This window comes from Bombina bombina, chromosome 1, assembly GCF_027579735.1.
Source record: "Bombina bombina isolate aBomBom1 chromosome 1, aBomBom1.pri, whole genome shotgun sequence".
NCBI classification, from domain to species: Eukaryota; Metazoa; Chordata; class Amphibia; order Anura; family Bombinatoridae; genus Bombina; species Bombina bombina.
The window spans coordinates 15,905,146-15,927,146 of record NC_069499.1 but is presented as its reverse complement, the minus strand read 5'-3'; the positions used below and the strand labels follow the sequence as shown (position 1 = coordinate 15,927,146).

The 22,001-nt window shown below is 44.4% G+C and overlaps 1 protein-coding gene across 1 annotated transcript in view; it reads left to right on the top strand.

The window, feature by feature from the left end:
• Nucleotides 1–22,001, top strand: part of CEP170B (centrosomal protein 170B) — a 325,448-nt gene that overhangs the window by 56,772 nt on the left and 246,675 nt on the right. The window contains exon 3 of the mRNA XM_053697256.1: nt 20,173–20,262. Coding sequence (XP_053553231.1) covers nt 20,173–20,262 — 90 coding nt within the window. The remainder of the gene's footprint in view (nt 1–20,172; nt 20,263–22,001) is intronic.

The window sequence follows — 22,001 nt, the reverse complement described above, 5'->3', positions numbered from 1 at the left end:
TGCAGGACAGACACACAACCAGCCTCTCTCTGTACTCAAATGTACCATAGGACAGACACACAACCAGCCTCTCTTTGTACTCGCATATACCGTAGGACAGACACACAACCAGCCTCTCTCTGTACTCGCATATACCGTAGGACAGACACACAACAAGCCTCTCTCTGTACTCACATACACTGTAGGACAGACACACACCCAGCCTCTCTCTGTACTCACATATACTGTAGGACAGACACACAACCAGCCTCTCTCTGTACTCACATATACTGTAGGACAGACACACAACCAGCCTCTCTCTGTACTCACATATACCGTAGGACAGACACACAACCAGCCTCTCTCTGTACTCACATATACTGCAGGACAGACACACAACCAGCCTCTCTCTGTACTCACATACACCGTAGGACAGACACACAACCAGCCTCTCTCTGTACTCACATATACTGCAGGACAGACACACAACCAGCCTCGCTCTCTGCTCACATATACCGCAGGACAGACACACTCCCAGCCTGTCTCTGTACTCGCATATACTGCAGGACAGACACACAACCAGCCTCGCTCTCTACTCACATATACCGCAGGACAGACACACACCCAGCCTCGCTCTCTACTCACATATACTGCAGGACAGACACAAAACCAGCCTCGCTCTCTACTCACATATACCGCAGGACAGACACACACCCAGCCTCGCTCTTTACTCTTATATACTGCAATACAGACACACAACCTACACTGCAGGACAGACACACCCCCAGCCTATCTCTGTACTCGCATATACTGCAGGACAGACACACAACCAGCCTCGCTCTCTACTCACATATAATACAGGACAGACACACCCCCAGCCTATCTCTGTACTCGCATATACTGCAGGACAGACACACAACCAGCCTCACTCTCTACTCACATATACTGCAGGACAGACACACACCCAGCCTGTCTCTGTACTCGCATATACCGCAGGACAGACACACAACCAGCCTCGCTCTCTACTCACATATACTGCAGGACAGACACACCCCCAGCCTGTCTCTGTACTCACATATACTGCAGGACAGATACACCCCCAGCCTGTCTCTGTACTCGCATATACTGCAGGACAGACACACCCCCAGCCTGTCTCTGTACTCACATATACTGTAGGACAGACACACAACCAGCCTCGCTCTCTACTCACATATACTGCAGGACAGACACACACCCAGCCTGTCTCTGTACTCGCATATACTGCAGGACAGACACACCCCCAGCCTGTCTCTGTACTCGCATATACTGCAGGACAGACACACCCCCAGCCTGTCTCTGTACTCACATATACTGCAGGACAGACACACATCCAGCCTCGCTCTCTACTCACATATACTGCAGGACAGACACACAACCAGCCTTGTTCTCTACTCACATATACTGCAGGACAGACACACAACCAGCCTCGCTCTCTGCTCACATATACTGCAGGACAGACACACAACCAGCCTCTCTCTGTACTCACATATACTGCAGGACAGACACACAACCAGCCTCTCTCTGTACTCACATATACCGCAGGACAGACACACAACCAGCCTCTCTCTGTACTCACATATACTGTAGGACAGACACACAACCAGCCTCTCTCTGTACTCACATATACTGCAGGACAGACACCCCCCCAGCCTCTCTCTGTACTCACATATACTGTAGGACAGACACACAACCAGCCTCTCTCTGTACTCACATATACTGCAGGACAGAGACACAACCAGCCTCTCTCTGTACTCACATACACTGCAGGACAGACACCCCCCCAGCCTCTCTCTGTACTCACATATACTGCAGGACAGACACCCCCCCAGCCTCTCTCTGTACTCACATATACCGTAGGACAGACACACAACCAGCCTCTCTCTGTACTCACATATACTGCAGGACAGAGACACAACCAGCCTCTCTCTGTACTCACATACACTGCAGGACAGACACACAACCAGCCTCTCTCTGTACTCACATATACTGCAGGACAGACACAAAACCAGCCTCGCTCTCTACTCACATATAATACAGGACAGACACACAACCAGCCTCACTCTCTACTCACATATACCGCAGGACAGACACTCACCCAGCCTCGCTCTTTACTCTTATATACTGCAATACAGACACACAACCTACAATGCAGGACAGACACACAACCAGCCTCACTCTCTACTCACATATACTGCAGGACAGACACACACCCAGCCTGTCTCTGTACTCGCATATACCGCAGGACAGACACACAACCAGCCTCGCTCTCTACTCACATATACTCTAGGACAGACACACAACCAGCCTCGCTCTCTACTCACATATACTGCAGGACAGACACACCCCCAGCCTGTCTCTGTACTCGCATATACTGCAGGACAGACACACCCCCAGCCTGTCTCTGTACTCGCATATACTGCAGGACAGACACACAACCAGCCTCGCTCTCTACTCACATATACTGCAGGACAGACACACAACCAGCCTTGTTCTCTACTCACATATACTGCAGGACAGACACACAACCAGCCTCTCTCTGTACTCACATACACTGTAGGACAGATACACAACCAGCCTCTCTCTGTACTCACATATACCGTAGGACAGACACACAGCCAGCCTCTCTCTGTACTCACATACACTGCAGGACAGACACACAACCAGCCTCTCTCTGTACTCACATACACTGCAGGACAGACACACAACCAGCCTCTCTCTGTACTCGCATATACTGCAGGACAGACACACAACCAGCCTCTCTCTGTACTCACATATACTGCAGGACAGACACACAACCAGCCTCTCTCTGTACTCACATACACTGCAGGACAGACGCCCCCCCAGCCTCTCTCTGTACTCACATATACCGTAGGACAGACACACAACCAGCCTCTCTCTGTACTCGCATATACCGTAGGACAGACACACAACCAGCCTCTCTCTGTACTCACATACACTGCAGGACAGACACCCCCCCAGCCTCTCTCTGTACTCACATACACTGTAGGACAGACACACAACCAGCCTCTCTCTGTACTCACATATACTGTAGGACAGACACACAACCAGCCTCTCTCTGTACTCACATACACTGCAGGACAGACACACAACCAGCCTCTCTCTGTACTCACATATACCGTAGGACAGACACACAACCAGCCTCTCTCTGTACTCACATATACTGCAGGACAGACACACAACCAGCCTCTCTCTGTACTCACATATACTGTAGGACAGACACACAACCAGCCTCTCTCTGTACTCACATATACTGCAGGACAGACACACAACCAGCCTCTCTCTGTACTCACATACACTGTAGGACAGACACACAACCAGTCTCTCTCTGTACTCACATATACTGTAGGACAGACACACAACCAGCCTCTCTCTGTACTCACATATACTGTAGGACAGACACACAACCAGCCTCTCTCTGTACTCACATATACTGTAGGACAGACACACAACCAGCCTCTCTCTGTACTCACATATACCGTAGGACAGACACACAACCAGCCTCTCTCTGTACTCACATACACTGTAGGACAGACACATAACCAGCCTCTCTCTGTACTCACATACACTGCAGGACAGACACACAACCAGCCTCTCTCTGTACTCACATATACCGCAGGACAGACACACAACCAGCCTCTCTCTGTACTCACATATACCGCAGGACAGACACACAACCAGCCTCTTTCTGTACTCACATATACCGTAGGACAGACACACAACCAGCCTCTTTCTGTACTCACATATACCGTAGGACAGACACACAACCAGCCTCTCTCTCTACTCACATATACTGCAGGACAGACACACAACCAGCCTCTCTCTGTACTCACATATACCGTAGGACAGACACACAACCAGCCTCTCTCTGTACTCACATATACTGCAGGACAGACATACAACCAGCCTCTCTCTGTACTCACATATACTGTAGGACAGACACACAACCAGCCTCTCTCTGTACTGACATATACCGTAGGACAGACACACAACCAGCCTCTCTCTGTACTCACATATACCGTAGGACAGACACACAACCAGCCTCTCTCTGTACTCACATATACCGTAGGACAGACACACAACCAGCCTCTCTCTGTACTCACATATACTGTAGGACAGACACACAACCAGCCTCTCTCTGTACTCACATACACTGTAGGACAGACACACAACCAGCCTCTCTCTGTACTCACATACACTGTAGGACAGACACACAACCAGCCTCTCTCTGTACTCACATATACTGCAGGACAGACACACAACCAGCCTCTCTCTGTACTCACATATACTGCAGGACAGACACACAACCAGCCTCTCTCTGTACTCACATATACTGTAGGACAGACACACAACCAGCCTCTCTCTGTACTGACATATACCGTAGGACAGACACACAACCAGCCTCTCTCTGTACTCACATATACCGTAGGACAGACACACAACCAGCCTCTCTCTGTACTCACATATACCGTAGGACAGACACACAACCAGCCTCTCTCTGTACTCACATATACTGTAGGACAGACACACAACCAGCCTCTCTCTGTACTCACATACACTGTAGGACAGACACACAACCAGCCTCTCTCTGTACTCACATACACTGTAGGACAGACACACAACCAGCCTCTCTCTGTACTCACATATACTGCAGGACAGACACACAACCAGCCTCTCTCTGTACTCACATATACTGCAGGACAGACACACAACCAGCCTCTCTCTGTACTCACATATACTGTAGGACAGACACACAACCAGCCTCTCTCTGTACTCACATATACTGTAGGACAGACACACAACCAGCCTCTCTCTGTACTCACATATACCGTAGGACAGACACACAACCAGCCTCTCTCTGTACTCACATATACTGCAGGACAGACACACAACCAGCCTCTCTCTGTACTCACATATACCGTAGGACAGACACACAACCAGCCTCTCTCTGTATTTACATATACCGTAGGACAGACACACAACCAGCCTCTCTCTGTACTCACATATACTGGAGGACAGACATACAACCAGCCTCTCTCTCTGTACTCGCATACACCGTAGGACAGACACACAACCAGCCTCTCTCTGTACTCATATACACTGCAGGACAGACACACAACCAGCCTCTCTCTGTACTCACATATACTGCAGGACAGACACACAACCAGCCTCTCTCTGTACTCACATATACTGCAGGACAGACACACAACCAGCCTCTCTCTGTACTCACATATACTGTAGGACAGACACACAACCAGCCTCTCTCTGTACTGACATATACCGTAGGACAGACACACAACCAGCCTCTCTGTACTCACATATACTGTAGGACAGACATACAACCAGCCTCTCTCTGTACTCGCATACACTGTAGGACAGACACCCCCCCCAGCCTCTCTCTGTACTCGCATATACTGTAGGACAGACACACAACCAGCCTCTCTCTGTACTCACATACACTGCAGGACAGACACACAACCAGCCTCTCTCTGTACTCACATATACTGTAGGACAGACACACAACCAGCCTCTCTCTGTACTCACATATACTGTAGGACACACACAACCAGCCTCTCTCTGTACTCACATATACCATAGGACAGACACACAACCAGCCTCTCTCTGTACTCACATACACTGTAGGACAGACACACAACCAGCCTCTCTCTGTACTCACATATACTGTAGGACAGACACACAACCAGCCTCTCTCTGTACTCACATATACCGTAGGACATGCACACAACCAGCCTCTCTCTGTACTCACATATACTGCAGGACAGACACACAACCAGCCTCTCTCTGTACTCACATATACCGTAGGACAGACACACAACCAGCCTCTCTCTGTACTCACATATACTGTAGGACAGACACACAACCAGCCTCTCTCTGTACTCACATACACTGTAGGACACACACAACCAGCCTCTCTCTGTACTCACATATACTGCAGGACAGACACACAACCAGCCTCTCTCTGTACTCACATATACTGCAGGACAGACACACAACCAGCCTCTCTGTACTCACATATACTGTAGGACAGACATACAACCAGCCTCTCTCTGTACTCGCATACACTGTAGGACAGACACCCCCCCCAGCCTCTCTCTGTACTCGCATATACTGTAGGACAGACACACAACCAGCCTCTCTCTGTACTCACATACACTGCAGGACAGACACACAACCAGCCTCTCTCTGTACTCACATACACTGCAGGACAGACACATATCCAGCCTCTCTCTGTACTCACATATACCGTAGGACAGACATACAACCAGCCTCTGGGGCCCATTTATCAAGCTCCGAACGGAGCTTTTGGGTCCGTGTTTCTGGCGAGTCTTCAGACCCTGTCCGCCTGCTCTGATGAGGCGGACATGAATCGCCGGAATTCAATCTGATCGCGTACAATCCGGTTGATTGATTTTCCCCCTGCTGGCGGCCGATTGGGGGCATCATTGCACCAGCCTCTCTTGTGAGCTGCTGGTGCAATGCTGAATACAGAGAGTGTATTGCTCTCCGCATTCAGCGAGATCTTGCGGACCTGATCCGCACTGTCGGTTTTAAAATTGCGGCGATTAATCGCAGTTTTAAATTGCATATGCGATCGTGCAGCCCTAATATATAAATAATTAGCTTTAACACAGCTCTGCATTATCTGTAACTTTCATGCCTATTTTTTTGCTGGGCTTTGATAACCTTTAATTTAGCAATTACCCTATAATTTATAATGTGCCGGGTGTGTGCTGTGTGCATCATTTTCATTTATACACAGCGAGTAATGTGCTGACAGCTGACTATATACCCAGCACTGACTGTCTGCTTTTATTTGTCAGCGTAATGATCCTGTGTAGTGTTAGTGCAGTAAGTCTATAGACCTGTGTGTGTATAGTGACAGTGCAGTACGTCTATAGACCTGTGTGTGTGTGTATAGTGACAGTGCAGTACGTCTATAGACCTGTGTGTGTGTATAGTGACAGTGCAGTACGTCTATAGACCTGTGTGTGTGTATAGTGACAGTGCAGTACGTCTATAGACCTGTGTGTGTATAGTGACAGTGCAGTACGTCTATAGACCTGTGTGTGTGTATAGTGACAGTGCAGTACGTCTATAGACCTGTGTGTGTATAGTGACAGTGCAGTAAGTCTATAGACCTGTGTGTGTATAGTGACAGTGCAGTACGTCTATAGACCTGTGTGTGTGTATAGTGACAGTGCGGTACGTCTATAGACCTGTGTGTGTATAGTGACAGTGCAGTACGTCTATAGACCTGTGTGTGTATAGTGACAGTGTAGTAAGTCTATAGACCTGTGTGTGTATAGTGAAAGTGCAGTACGTCTATAGACCTGTGTGTGTGTATAGTGACAGTGCAGTACGTCTATAGACCTGTGTGTGTGTATAGTGACAGTGCAGTACGTCTATAGACCTGTGTGTGTGTATAGTGACAGTGCAGTACGTCTATAGACCTGTGTGTGTGTATAGTGACAGTGCAGTACGTCTATAGACCTGTGTGTGTGTGTATAGTGACAGTGCAGTACGTCTATAGACCTGTGTGTGTATAGTGACAGTGCAGTAAGTCTCTATAGACCTGTGTGTGTGTATAGTGACAGTGCAGTACGTCTATAGACCTGTGTGTGTATAGTGACAGTGCAGTAAGTCTCTATAGACCTGTGTGTGTGTATAGTGACAGTGCGGTACGTCTATAGACCTGTGTGTGTGTATAGTGACAGTGCAGTACGTCTATAGACCTGTGTGTGTGTATAGTGACAGTGCAGTACGTCTATAGACCTGTGTGTGTGTATAGTGACAGTGCGGTACGTCTATAGACCTGTGTGTGTGTATAGTGACAGTGCGGTACGTCTATAGACCTTTGTGTGTGTATAGTGACAGTGCAGTACGTCTATAGACCTGTGTGTGTATAGTGACAGTGCGGTACGTCTATAGACTTGTGTGTGTATAGTGACAGTGCGGTACGTCTATAGACCTGTGTGTGTGTATAGTGACAGTGCAGTACGTCTATAGACCTGTGTGTGTGTGTGTGTATAGTGACAGTGCAGTACGTCTATAGACCTGTGTGTGTATATATAGTGACAGTGCGGTACGTCTATAGACCTGTGTGTGTATAGTGACAGTGCAGTACGTCTATAGACCTGTGTGTGTATAGTGACAGTGCAGTAAGTCTATAGACCTGTGTGTGTATAGTGAAAGTGCAGTGAGTCTATAGACCTGTGTGTGTGTGTGTGTGTGTGTGTGTATAGTGACAGTGCAGTGCGTCTATAGACCTGTGTGTGTGTGTATAGTGACAGTGCAGTACGTCTATAGACCTGTGTGTGTGTGTATAGTGACAGTGCAGTACGTCTATAGACCTGTGTGTGTGTGTATAGTGACAGTGCAGTACGTCTATAGACCTGTGTGTGTGTGTATAGTGACAGTGCAGTACGTCTATAGACCTGTGTGTGTATAGTGACAGTGCGGTACGTCTATAGACTTGTGTGTGTATAGTGACAGTGCGGTACGTCTATAGACCTGTGTGTGTGTATAGTGACAGTGCAGTACGTCTATAGACCTGTGTGTGTGTATAGTGACAGTGCAGTACGTCTATAGACCTGTGTGTGTGTGTATAGTGACAGTGCAGTACGTCTATAGACCTGTGTGTGTGTGTGTATAGTGACAGTGCAGTAAGTCTATAGACCTGTGTGTGTGTGTGTGTATAGTGACAGTGCAGTACGTCTATAGACCTGTGTGTGTGTGTATAGTGACAGTGCAGTACGTCTATAGACCTGTGTGTGTGTGTATAGTGACAGTGCAGTACGTCTATAGACCTGTGTGTGTGTATAGTGACAGTGCAGTACGTCTATAGACCTGTGTGTGTGTATAGTGACAGTGCAGTACGTCTATAGACCTGTGTGTGTGTATAGTGACAGTGCAGTACGTCTATAGACCTGTGTGTGTGTATAGTGACAGTGCAGTACGTCTATAGACCTGTGTGTGTGTATAGTGACAGTGCAGTACGTCTATAGACCTGTGTGTGTGTATAGTGACAGTGCAGTACGTCTATAGACCTGTGTGTGTGTATAGTGACAGTGCAGTACGTCTATAGACCTGTGTGTGTGTATAGTGACAGTGCAGTACGTCTATAGACCTGTGTGTGTGTGTATAGTGACAGTGCAGTACGTCTATAGACCTGTGTGTGTGTGTATAGTGACAGTGCAGTACGTCTATAGACCTGTGTGTGTGTGTGTATAGTGACAGTGCAGTAAGTCTATAGACCTGTGTGTATAGTGACAGTGCAGTACGTCTATAGACCTGTGTGTATAGTGACAGTGCAGTACGTCTATAGACCTGTGTGTGTGTGTATAGTGACAGTGCAGTACGTCTATAGACCTGTGTGTGTGTGTATAGTGACAGTGCAGTATGTCTATATACCTGTGTGTGTATAGTGACAGTGCGGTACGTCTATAGACCTGTGTGTGTGTGTATAGTGACAGTGCAGTACGTCTATAGACCTGTGTGTGTGTGTATAGTGACAGTGCAGTAAGTCTATAGACCTGTGTGTGTGTGTGTATAGTGACAGTGCAGTACGTCTATAGACCTGTGTGTGTGTATAGTGACAGTGCAGTAAGTCTTTAGACCTTTGTGTGTGTATAGTGACAGTGCAGTAAGTCTATAGACCTGTGTGTGTATAGTGACAGTGCAGCCCCAAGGAAGAACATGTAGTGATCTGAGATGTCATCGCAGAAAATGCAGCATCTCTGCAGAATGAACAGGACACCTGTAGTAACTGCTGGCACTTTGGAGAGAACAGTCTTATGTAGAGCAGTGCTGCAAACAGACCTTTGCTCTGGCTGCCATGTGCAAGAGTTTCTTAACACAGTGCATCCAGAGTAAAATGCTGTTTGAAGGCTATTTCAAAGATTTTTTTAAAACCCTGCCCCCCCCCCCCAAGCCTTTGCTGTCCTTCAAAGCTGTGCTTACTGAATGTAGGATGTATTTTAATTACTACAATTCTACCTTGTGATGATAGATTAAACGGATACTAAACCCATATTTTTTCTTTCATGATTCAGATAGAGCATGTCATTTTAAGCAACTTTCTAATATACTCCTATTAATTTTCTTCGTTCTCTTGCTATCTTTATTTGAAAAAACAGGAATCTAAGCTTAGAAGCTGGACCATTTTTTTGGTTCAGCACGCTGGGTAGTGCTTGCTGATTCAAATAAAGATAGCAAGAGAACAAAGAAATTGATAATAGGAGTATATTAGAAAGTTGCTTAAAATGACATGCTCTTTCTGAATCATGAAAGAAAAAAAATTGGGTTTGGTAAGAGAAAAGGAAACCAATTTGACATTTTAAAAAAAACTTTGCTTTACTCTCCAGTTAATCAACATATTGCAATTGAGCTGGTGCTTTAGCATATCTGCCTAATTTAAAATCAAAATTTATTTCAAAATGACCCGCAGAAACGTTTTCACAAAAAAAAAATCTCAGTGCAGAAAGTGAAGAAAAGTTCTGCCTCTTGGTAGTTCAGTACGTCTATAGACCTGTGTGTGTGTGTTTAGTGACAGTGCAGTACGTCTATAGACTTGTGTGTGCGTAGTGACAGTGAAGTATGTCTCTATACCTGTGTGTGTGTGTATAGTGACAGTGCAGTACGTCTATAGACCTGTGTGTGTGTGTAGTGACAGTGCAGTACGTCTATAGACCTGTGTGTGTAGTGACAGTGCAGTACGTCTATAGACCTGTGTGTGTGTGTTTAGTGACAGTACAGTACGTCTATAGACTTGTGTGTGCGTAGTGACAGTGCGGTACGTCTATAGACCTGTGTGTGTGTGTATAGTGACAGTGCAGTACGTCTATAGACCTGTGTGTGTGTATAGTGACAGTGCAGTACGTCTATAGACCTGTGTGTGTGTGTAGTGACAGTGCAGTACGTCTATAGACCTGTGTGTGTGTGTTTAGTGACAGTGCAGTACGTCTATAGACTTGTGTGTGCGTAGTGACAGTGAAGTATGTCTATAGACCTGTGTGTGTGTATATAGTGACAGTGCAGTACGTCTAGACCTGTGTGTGTGTAGTGACAGTGCAGTACGTCTATAGACCTGTGTGTGTGTGTAGTGACAGTGCAGTACGTCTATAGACCTGTGTGTGTGTGTGTGTAGTGACAGTGCAGTACGTCTATAGACCTGTGTGTGCGTAGTGACAGTGCGGTATGTCTCTATACCTGTGTGTATAGTGACAGTGCAGTACGTCTATAGACCTGTGTGTGTGTGTATAGTGACAGTGCAGTACGTCTATAGACCTGTGTGTGTATAGTGACAGTGCGGTAAGTCTATAGACCTGTGTGTGTGTAGTGACAGTGCGGTAAGTCTATAGACCTGTGTGTGTGTAGTGACAGTGCGGTAAGTCTATAGACCTGTGTGTGTGTAGTGACAGTGCAGTACGTCTATAGACCTGTGTGTGTATAGTGACAGTGCAGTATGTCTATAGACCTGTGTGTGTATAGTGACAGTGCAGTACGTCTATAGACCTGTATGTGTATAGTGACAGTGCAGTACGTCTATAGACCTGTGTGTGTATAGTGACAGTGCAGTACGTCTATAGACCTGTGTGTGTAGTGACAGTGTGGTACGTCTATAGACCTGTGTGTGTGTGTAGTGACAATGCAGTACGTCGATAGACCTGTGTGTGTGTAGTGACAGTGCAGTACGTCTATAGACCTGTGTGTAGTGACAGTGCAGTACGTCTATAGACCTGTGTGTAGTGACAGTGCGGTACGTCTATAGACCTGTGTGTGTATATAGTGACAGTGCAGTAAGTCTATAGACCTGTGTGTGTATAGTGACAGTGCAGTACGTCTATAGACCTGTGTGTGTGTATAGTGACAGTGCAGTACGTCTATAGACCTGTGTGTGTGTATAGTGACAGTGCAGTACGTCTATAGACCTGTGTGTGTGTATAGTGACAGTGCAGTACGTCTATAGACCTGTGTGTGTGTATAGTGACAGTGCAGTACGTCTATAGACCTGTGTGTGTGTATAGTGACAGTGCAGTACGTCTATAGACCTGTGTGTGTATAGTGACAGTGCAGTACGTCTATAGACCTGTGTGTGTGTGTATAGTGACAGTGCAGTACGTCTATAGACCTGTGTGTGTGTGTATAGTGACAGTGCAGTACGTCTATAGACCTGTGTGTGTGTGTATAGTGACAGTGCAGTACGTCTATAGACCTGTGTGTGTGTGTATAGTGACAGTGCAGTACGTCTATAGACCTGTGTGTGTGTGTATAGTGACAGTGCAGTACGTCTATAGACCTGTGTGTATAGTGACAGTGCATTAAGTCTACAGACGTGTGTGTGTGTGTAATATATATATATATATATATATATATATATAATGTGTGTGTATATATATATATATATGTGTGTATGTATATATTTTCTCTTACTTGGTGTATCCAGTCCACGGTTTCATCCTTACTTGTGGGATATTCTCAATCCCTACAGGAAGTGGCAAAGAGAGCACACAGCAAAGCTGTCCATATAGCTCCCCTCAGGCTCCGCCCCCCCAGTCATTCTCTTTGCCGCTCTAACAAGTAGCATCTCCACGGGAGGGTAAAGAGTATGTGGTGTTAGATTTGTAGTTTTTATTTCTTCAATCATGAGTTTATTTTAAAATAGTGCCGGTTTGTACTATTTACTCTGAGGCAGAAAGTGATGAAGATTTTAGCATGTTGTAACTAAAATCCACTGCTGTTCCCACAGAGGACTGTTGAGTACCGGAGAACTTCAGTTGGGAGGAACAGTTTGCAGGCTTAACTGCTTAAGGTATGCTCAGTCATTTTTTCTAACAAGACCCGGTAATGCTAGAATACTGATAGAAATCCTCATGTGGGAAGGTAAGCCATTTTCTGAGACGCAGTATAGAAGGATGGCTTCACTTAAGGGCTTAAATACTGGTAGACACTGTGATGGGCTAAATCGATTACTTTATTAGGGTAATCTTATATTTATTCAAGTGTTTTAGACGTTGGGAAACATTTTTGGGGTTTTTATTACGCCTGGCATATTGTAAAACACCTAATCTGATCAGGAAGGCCCCATAACTCCGGAATGAAGAGGGAGGGGGCCTCATTTTCGCGCCTCAGTTGCGCAGTTGTTTTGCAAGGCAGCTTCATGCAGCTTCACGTGTAGAGTCCTAAGAGTGCAGGAGGACTTCAGGGAGGCTTATATTCTTCTACAAATAACCCAAAAGGAAGGTAGGGCCACAGCAAAGACTGTGGCACCGTGCTGTAGTGTGTTAAACAGGTAGTTTACTTCAATTGGCTCCGGTTTGGGCAATAAGGGGTTAATCTGAAAATTTGTGTGCAATCATTTCAAAGCATTGGGATCATGTGGTGAAAATTTCATAAAGATCAGATGTTTTTTGGTGATTTGGTAAAAAAGTGTGTGCTTTTTATTATTTAAAGGCACAGTAACATTTTTTCAAAAAGTGAATTTTACTGTATTGTAGTGCTGTCTAAGTCTGTCAAACATGCCTGAGTCTTCAGATAGACCTTGTTCTTTATGTTTAAAAGCCATGGCGGTACCCCCATTGCATTTGTGTTTAAAGTGTGATAAAACATCTAAGCATTTTAAAGACCATGCAGTGACACTTAAAAATGTAGCCCAAGATGATTCTTTAACGGAAGGTAATGAGGATAGTCCTTCTTCCTCTCCCCATGTGTCGACACCAGTTACGCCCGCGCAAGCGATGCCTAGTACCTCTAGCGCATTGGCCCCTATTACCTTACAACAATTAGCAGCAGTAATGGATAATTCTCTTGCAGCATTTTTATCCAAACTGCCAGTTTTTCCAAAAAAGCGCGATAGCTCAGTTTTAAATACAGAGGATGAGCAATCTGAAGCTTTGGATGAGTTATCTGTAGTACCCTCACAACACTCAGAGGTAGCAGTGAGGGAAGGGCTGTCTGAAGGAGAAATTTCTGACACAGGAAAAGTTTCTCAGCGGGCAGAGTCAGATTCCTTAGCGTTTAAATTCAAGCTGGAACACCTCCGCGTCCTGCTTAAGGAGGTTTTAGCTATGCTGGATGATTGTGACCCCATGGTGGTCCCAGAAAAATTGTGTAAAATGGACAGGTTTTTAGAGGTTCCTGTATACACCGAGACATTTCCGATCCCGAAGAGGGTGGTGGATATTGTGACTAAGGAGTGGGAGAGACCAGGTGTACCCTTTGTTCCCCCCCCTATCTTTAAGAAAATGTTCCCCATAGACGGTCCCTAAGGTAGAGGGAGCTGTTTCAACACTTGCTAAGCGTACAACTATACCAATAGAGGACAGTTGTGCTTTCAAAGATCCTATGGATAAAAAATTGGAAGGATTGCTGAAGAAAATTTTTGTTCAGCAAGGTTTTCTACTTCAACCAATTGCCTGCATTATTCCGGTAACTACTGCAGCAGCATTTTGGTTTGAGGCTCTGGAGGAGTCGCTCCAGAGGGAGACTTCATACGACGAGGTCATGGATAGAATTCATGCTTTAAAGCTGGCTAATTCTTTTATCACTGATGCAGCTTTCCAATTAGCTAAGTTAGCGGCGAAAAACTCAGGTTTTGCCATCATGGCGCGAAGAGCGCTTTGGCTCAAATCGTGGTCGGCGGATGTGTCGTCCAAAACGAAACTGTTAAATATTCCTTTCAAGGGGAAAACCCTATTCGGCCCAGAGCTGAAAGAAATTATTTCGGATATCACTGGGGGAAAGGGCCATGCCCTTCCACAAGATAGGCCGTTTAAGGCCAAAAACAAGGCTAATTTTCGCTCCTTTCGCAACTTCAGGAGCGGATCTGCTGCAACCTCTGCTGCTGCAAAGCAAGATAACGCTTCACAGCCCAAAGCAACCTGTAAACCCTTGCAGGGCTGGAATAAGGGTAAACAGGCCAAGAAGCCTGCTCCTGCTATCAAGACAGCATGAAGGGGTAGCCCCCGATCCGGGATCGGATCTAGTAGGGGGCAGACTTTCTCTCTTTGCTCAGGCTTGGCCAAGAGATGTTCCAGATCCCTGGGCATTAGAAATAGTTGCTCAGGGGTACCTTCTAGAATTCAAGGATTCTCCCCAAGGGGAAGGTTCCACATTTCTCGTTTGTCTTCAGACCAAACAAAGAAACAGGCGTTCTTACGCTGTGTACAAGATCTTCTAAAAATAGGAGTGATACACCCAGTTCCAATTGCAGAACAAGGACTGGGCTTTTACTCAAACCTGTTTGTAGTTCCCAAAAAGGAAGGAACTTTCTAGTTTTTGCCTTTGGTTTTATTTTTGCTTTGCTCGTATTATTATTATTTCTTTTTTCCTTCCCTACACATAAGCTCTTATTGATGTTAATCTGTTTCTCTTGTAATATGCGTTTTTTGTAACATGCATTTTTTCCAGGGGTTAACATCTCAAGAGGGTGTTCTCTCAGTGTCAATCAACTGACTGTTCTGTGCATCAATTAACCAATCAGAATTGCCCTTAGGGTATATACATGCTCAGCAGAGTATAATGTACAGGTCACAGATGAAGGCGTGAGCCGAAACGCGTCTGACCACCTAGCCTACATGTAGTTATTTTAAGTTTTATTATTTTACTTTCTATGTTGCTCACAATTAGGGCTGCAACTAACGATTATTTTCATAATCGATTAATCTGCCGATTATTTTTTCGATTAATCGACTAATCGGATAAAAAGAGAATCAATAATAGTTTTCTATGTTTTAAATAAAATCCACATAATGAGTGTTACAAATATTAACTTCAGACTAAAACTGTACATTAACACAACTGTTTCTTCAATTTTTAATCAGCAGAGCACAGTTTTATAATTAAACAAAACCACAAACTGTTTGAAAAGAGGTAGAACTAGAAAGAGTTAGACTATCACTGTTAACATTCTGTTGTTCACTCTCTCAGAAACTTTGCATTGAAATGCAAACATCTCAGCATGTCCACATGCTTCTGGCTAAGGCTGGTTCTCTGTTTGCAGCTATATTACCTGCAGCAGAGAAAAAAGGCTGTTGAGGTGTATAAGTAGGGTTTTGCCAATTTCACCAAAGTGGGATATTTATCTTTGTTAGCTCTTCACCAATGCCAAGTGTTTTCTACCTTGGCAAGGGGCCTCTCAATAAAGTAACCCTTGACTTCATTCTAACATAAAAATATCTTGAATATCTATGTGCAATGGTAAATAACCAGCTATAAGGTTAGGGGAAATATCTAGTCCGCTCTAAAAATAACGAATATATACTTATAAAGGTTGAATCTAGTACATATCACAATTTATTAAAAATATATAAAAAAAAAAAAAATCGCTAAGGACTGTATATCAATTACAGGACACAGCCTTACACATTTATTTTTACAGTACATATAATCGGCAATAGCAAGCAATACGCTAATAATTGTGCAAACAGATAATAGTGCACGTCAATTTAAATAACTCCCATCAATCTAGGGGCAAGGTGTAAACCATAAGCTTGGCACTATATCATGAAAAGCACAGTTCCAAATCACCAGATTTAATATAAACAATCCAAATGACTATTATATCTGGGTTGCATATAAGCCAGGGGTAGTTGTAAACTTATACTGTCCTGAAAAAGTGAAAAGTAGACGTCTGTAGACGTCCTTTAGGCTAAGGACATAACCATAAAACACAATACCATATGCAGGAGTTCATTGGAGTGAAGCAGCTGGTGTTGTGCACAGACCAACTAATTGCAAACCAACTAATCGATTATGAGATTCGTTGACAACTATTTTCATAATTGATTATTATCGATTATGACGATTAGTTGTTGCAGCTCTACTCACAATAAAGGTGCTTTTCTTTGTATGCAACTTTCAGGCCAATCCTGGACCTAAAAATTCTAAACAAATTCCTCAGAGTTCCGTCTTTCAAGATGGAAACCATTCAGACAATCTTGCCGATGATCCAGGAAGGTCAATATATGACTACCGTGGATCTAAAGGATGCGTACCTACATATTCCTATCCACGAAGATCACCATCAGTTCCTAAGGTTCGCCTTTCTGGACAAACATTACCAGTTCGTGGCCCTTCCTTTCGGGTTGGCCACCGCTCCCAGAATTTTCACAAAGGTGTTAGGGTACCTTCTGGCGGTACTAAGACCGCGGGGCATTGCAGTAGCACCTTACCTAGACAACATCTTAATACAGGCGTCGTATTTTCACAGAGCCAAGGCTCATACGGACATTGTCCTGGACTTTCTAAGGTCTCACGGGTGGAAGGTGAACGTAGAAAAGAGTTCTCTGTCCCCGCTCACAAGGGTTCCCTTCCTGGGAACATTAATAGACTCGGTAGAAATGAAAATCTTTCTGACAGAGGTCAGGCAGTCAAAACTGTTGAATACTTGCCGAGTTCTTCATTCCATTCCTCGGCCTTCTGTGGCTCAGTGCATGGAGGTAATCGGTTTAATGGTTGCGGCAATGGACGTAGTCCCCTTTGCCCGAATTCATCTCAGACCACTGCAACTGTGCATGCTCAAACAGTGGAATGGGGATTGTCTCCTCAAATACAAATGGACCAGAAAACCAGAGACTCTCTTCTCTGGTGCTTGTCTCAGGATCACCTGTCTCAGGGAAGGAGTTTCGGCAGACCGGAGTGGATCATTGTCACGACCGATGCCAGTCTGTTAGGCTGGGGTGCAGTCTGGGACTCCCTGAAAGCTCAGGGTCTTTGGTCTCGGGAAGAATCTCTTCTCCCGATAAACATTTTGGAACTGAGAGCGATATTCAATACGCTCCAGGCGTGGCCTCAACTAGTGGAGGCCAAATTCATCAGATTTCAGTCGGACAACATCACGACTGTAGCGTACATCAATCATCAGGGAGGAACAAAGAGTTCCCTAGCGATGAAGGAAGTATCCAAGATCATCAAATGGGCGGAGGATCACTCCTGCCATCTATCTGCAATTCACATCCCAGGGGTAGACAACTGGGAGGCGGATTTTCCATCCGGGGGAGTGGGAACTCCACCCAGAGGTTTTTGCTCAGCTGACCCAGCTATGGGGCATTCCAGAATTGGATCTGATGGCGTCCCGTCAGAACACCAAACTTCCCCTTTACGGATCCAGATCCAGGGATCCCTAGGCGGCATTGATAGATGCATTAATAGCGCCTTGGTCATTCAGTCTAGCTTCCACCGTTTCCTCTTCTCCCTCGGCTAGTAGCCAGGATCAAACAGGAGAAGGCTTCGGTAATTTTGATAGCATCTGCGTGGCCACGCAGGACCTTGGTATGCAGACCTAGTGGACATGTCATCGGTCCCACCATGGAAACTGCCATCGAGGCAGGATCTTCTAATTCAAGGTCCTTTCAAGCATCCAAATCTAGTTTCTCTGCAACTGACTGCTTGGAGATTGAACGCTTAATCCTAGCTAAGCGTGGTTTCTCAATCAGTTATAGATACTCTGATAAAGGCCAGAAAGCCTGTCACCAGGAAAATTACCATAAGATATAGCAAAAATATCTTTGTTGGTGTGAATCCAAGGGTTACTCGTGGAGTAAGGTTAGGATTCCAAGGATGTTGTCCTTTCTCCAAGAAGGATTGGAGAAAGGTCTGTCAGCTAGTTCCTTAAAGGGACAGATATCTGCTCTGTCCTGTTACATAAGCGTCTGGCAGCTGTACCAGACGTTCAGGTGTTTGCACAGGCCCTAGTTAGAATCAAGCCTGTTTACAAGCCTGTGGCTCCTCCATGGAGTCTAAATTTAGTTCTTTCAGTTCTTCAAGGCGTTCCGTTTGAACCTTTGCATTCCATAGATATTAAGTTATTATCTTGGAAAGTTTTGTTTTTAGTAGCCATTTCTTTTGCTCGAAGAGTTTCTGAATTGTCTGCTTTGTAGTGTAATTCACCCTATCTGGTGTTCATGCAGATTAGGTTGTTTTGCGTACCAAACCTGGTTTCCTTCCAAAAGTGGTTTCTAATAAGAATATTAACCAGGAAATCATTGTTCCTTCTCTGTGTCCTAATCCAGTTTCTAAGAAGGAACGACTTTTACACAATCTTGACGTGGTTCGTGCTTTGAAATTCTATTTAAAAGCAACTAAAGATTTCAGACAAACATCATCCTTGTTTGTTGTCTATTCTGGTAAGAGGAGAGGTCAGAAAGCGACTGCTACCTCTCTTTCCTTCTGGCTGAAAAGCATCATCCGATTGGCTTATGAGACTGCTGGACAGCAGCCTCCTGAACGAATTACAGCTCATTCAACCAGAGCTGTGGCTTCCACATGGGCCTTCAAGAATGAGGCTTCTGTTGAACAGATTTGTAAGGCAGCGACTTGGTCTTCTCTGCATACATTTGCCAAATTTTACAAATTCGATACTTTTGCTTCTTCGGAGGCTATTTTTGGGAGAAAGGTTTTGCAAGCAGTGGTGCCTTCCATTTAGGTTACCTGACTTGTTCCCTCCCTTCATCCGTGTCCTAAAGCTTTGGTATTGGTATCCCACAAGTAAGGATGAAACCGTGGACTGGATACACCAAGTAAGAGAAAACAGAATTTATGCTTACCTGATAAATTACTTTCTCTTACGGTGTATCCAGTCCACGGCCCGCCCTGACAATTCGGTCAGGTTTAAATTTAATTTTTAAAATAACTACAGTCACCACTGCACCCTATGGTTCTCCTTTTTCTCCTAACCATTGGTCGAATGACTGGGGGGGCGGAGCCTGAGGGGAGCTATATGGACAGCTTTGCTGTGTGCTCTCTTTGACACTTCCTGTAGGGATTGAGAATATCCCACAAGTAAGGATGAAACCATGGACTGGATACACCGTAAGAGAAAGTAATTTATCAGGTAAGCATAAATTCTGTTTTTATCCAGGTTGGTATAGCACTCACAGAGACTTAGTGTATATATATCCTGCCCGGGGTGCTTTATAAGCAAATTCATGTATCCAAAAGGTAAAAAGCACTCGCCGGGTCTTGAGAGCAAACACCTGTTTAATGCAAATAAAAGTGACTTTTCGGGGTTATTAAATAAATAAATATATATACACTCTGTATTCTGACCTCTATATGCATATGTGCCTCTCCACACCACTGACACTGTGCAACCAATAACCCTTTTTTTTCTCTCAGTCCCGCAGTGTGGATAAACAGCACGCTGTGATAAACTACGATCAGGATAAAGATGAGCATCGTGTGAAGGACCTTGGAAGCTTGAATGGCGTAGGTATCTCTCAATGTGGTGTGATAATTTAATCCTTAGCTATGCAGTGAGTTGCTGTTCTACAACTGCCAGAGGTTAAACGCAGCGCCCCTTAGTTTTGTGGCAGATTTTGCTTTAGTATTTAGGGGAAACTTTGTTTATTCCAAACATTTTCATTAATATTGTTTTTAAATGTATTAAAATTGCTATTTCTTTCATGTAATTAGCAAGAGTCCATGAGCTAGTGACGTATGGGATATACAATTCTACCAGGAGGGGCAAAGTTTCCCAAACCTCAAAAGGCCTATGAATACACCCCCACCACACCCACAAATCAGTTTTACAAACTTTGCCTCCTATGGAGGTGGTGAAGAAAGTTTGTGCTAAGATTTCTATGTTGATATGCGCTTCTCAGCTTTTTTGAAGCCTGATTCCTCTCAGAGTACAGCGAATGTCAGAGGGACGTGGAGAGTATCACTTATTGAATACGATGATTTCCCTAACGGGGGGTCTATTTCATAGGTTCTCTGTTATCAGTCGTAGAGATTCATCTCCTACCTCCCTTTTCAGATCGACGATATACTCTCCTATACCATTACCTCTACTGATAACTGTTTCAGTACTGGTCTGGCTATCTGCTATATGTGGATGGGTGTCTTTTGGTAAGTATGTTTTTTATTACTTTAGACACCCCAGCTATGGTCTGGCACTTTATGCATTTATATAAAGTTCTTAATATATGTTTTGTACTTATATTTGCCATGAGTCAGGTTCATGTATTTCCTTGTGCAGACTGTCAGTTTCATATTTGGGAAATAAACATATTAGAAATATTTTTTTCTTACCTGGGGTTTAGTCTTTTTTTTAAATTGACTACTTTTTTTCTTACAAATTGCGGGCAGCATTAGGCCCGCGGGTGCGTCAAATGCTAGACTTTATTGCGTCATTCTTGGTGTGAGAATTTTTTGGCTTGAAAAGTACGTCCGTTGACGCAAGTTCGTCATTTCCGGTGTCGTAGTTGACGCGGAAGCCTTACACACGGTTGCGTCGTTAGTGACGCAAGTGTGTTATTTCACTTACGTTGTGCGTCATACTTTGCGCCAAATTTTTTCATTGGTTTTATACCCCATTGCTGTTTGCCTCTTTCTATGTCAGAGGGCTATGCTGTTTGCATTTTTTCCCATTCCTGAAACTGTCATATAAGGAAATTGATAATTTTGCTTTATATGTTGTTTTTTCTTTTACATTTTGCAAGATGTCTCAATCTGATCCTGTTTCAGAAGTATCTGTTGGAACTTTGCTGCCTGACATCGGTTCTACCAAAACTAAGTGCATTTGTTGTAAGATTGTGGAAATTATATCTCCAAATGTCATTTGTAATAGTTGTCATGATAAACTTTTACATGTAGAGAAAGTATCCATCAGTAATAGTACATTGCCAGTTGCAGTTTCTTCAACTTCTAATGTACATGATATGCCTATGAATCGTAAAGAATTTGTTACTGATTCTATTCAGAAGGCTTTGTCTGCATTTCCGCCTTCTAATAAACGTAAAAGGTCTTTTAAAACTTCTCGTAAAGTTGATGACATTTCAAATGACCGACAACATAATGATTTATCCTCCTCTGATGACGAGGATCTATCTGATTCAGAATCCTTCCTCAGATATTGACACTGACAAATCTACTTATTTGTTTAAAATAGAGTATATGCGTTCTTTGTTAAAAGAAGTGTTAATTACTTTGGATATTGAGGAAGC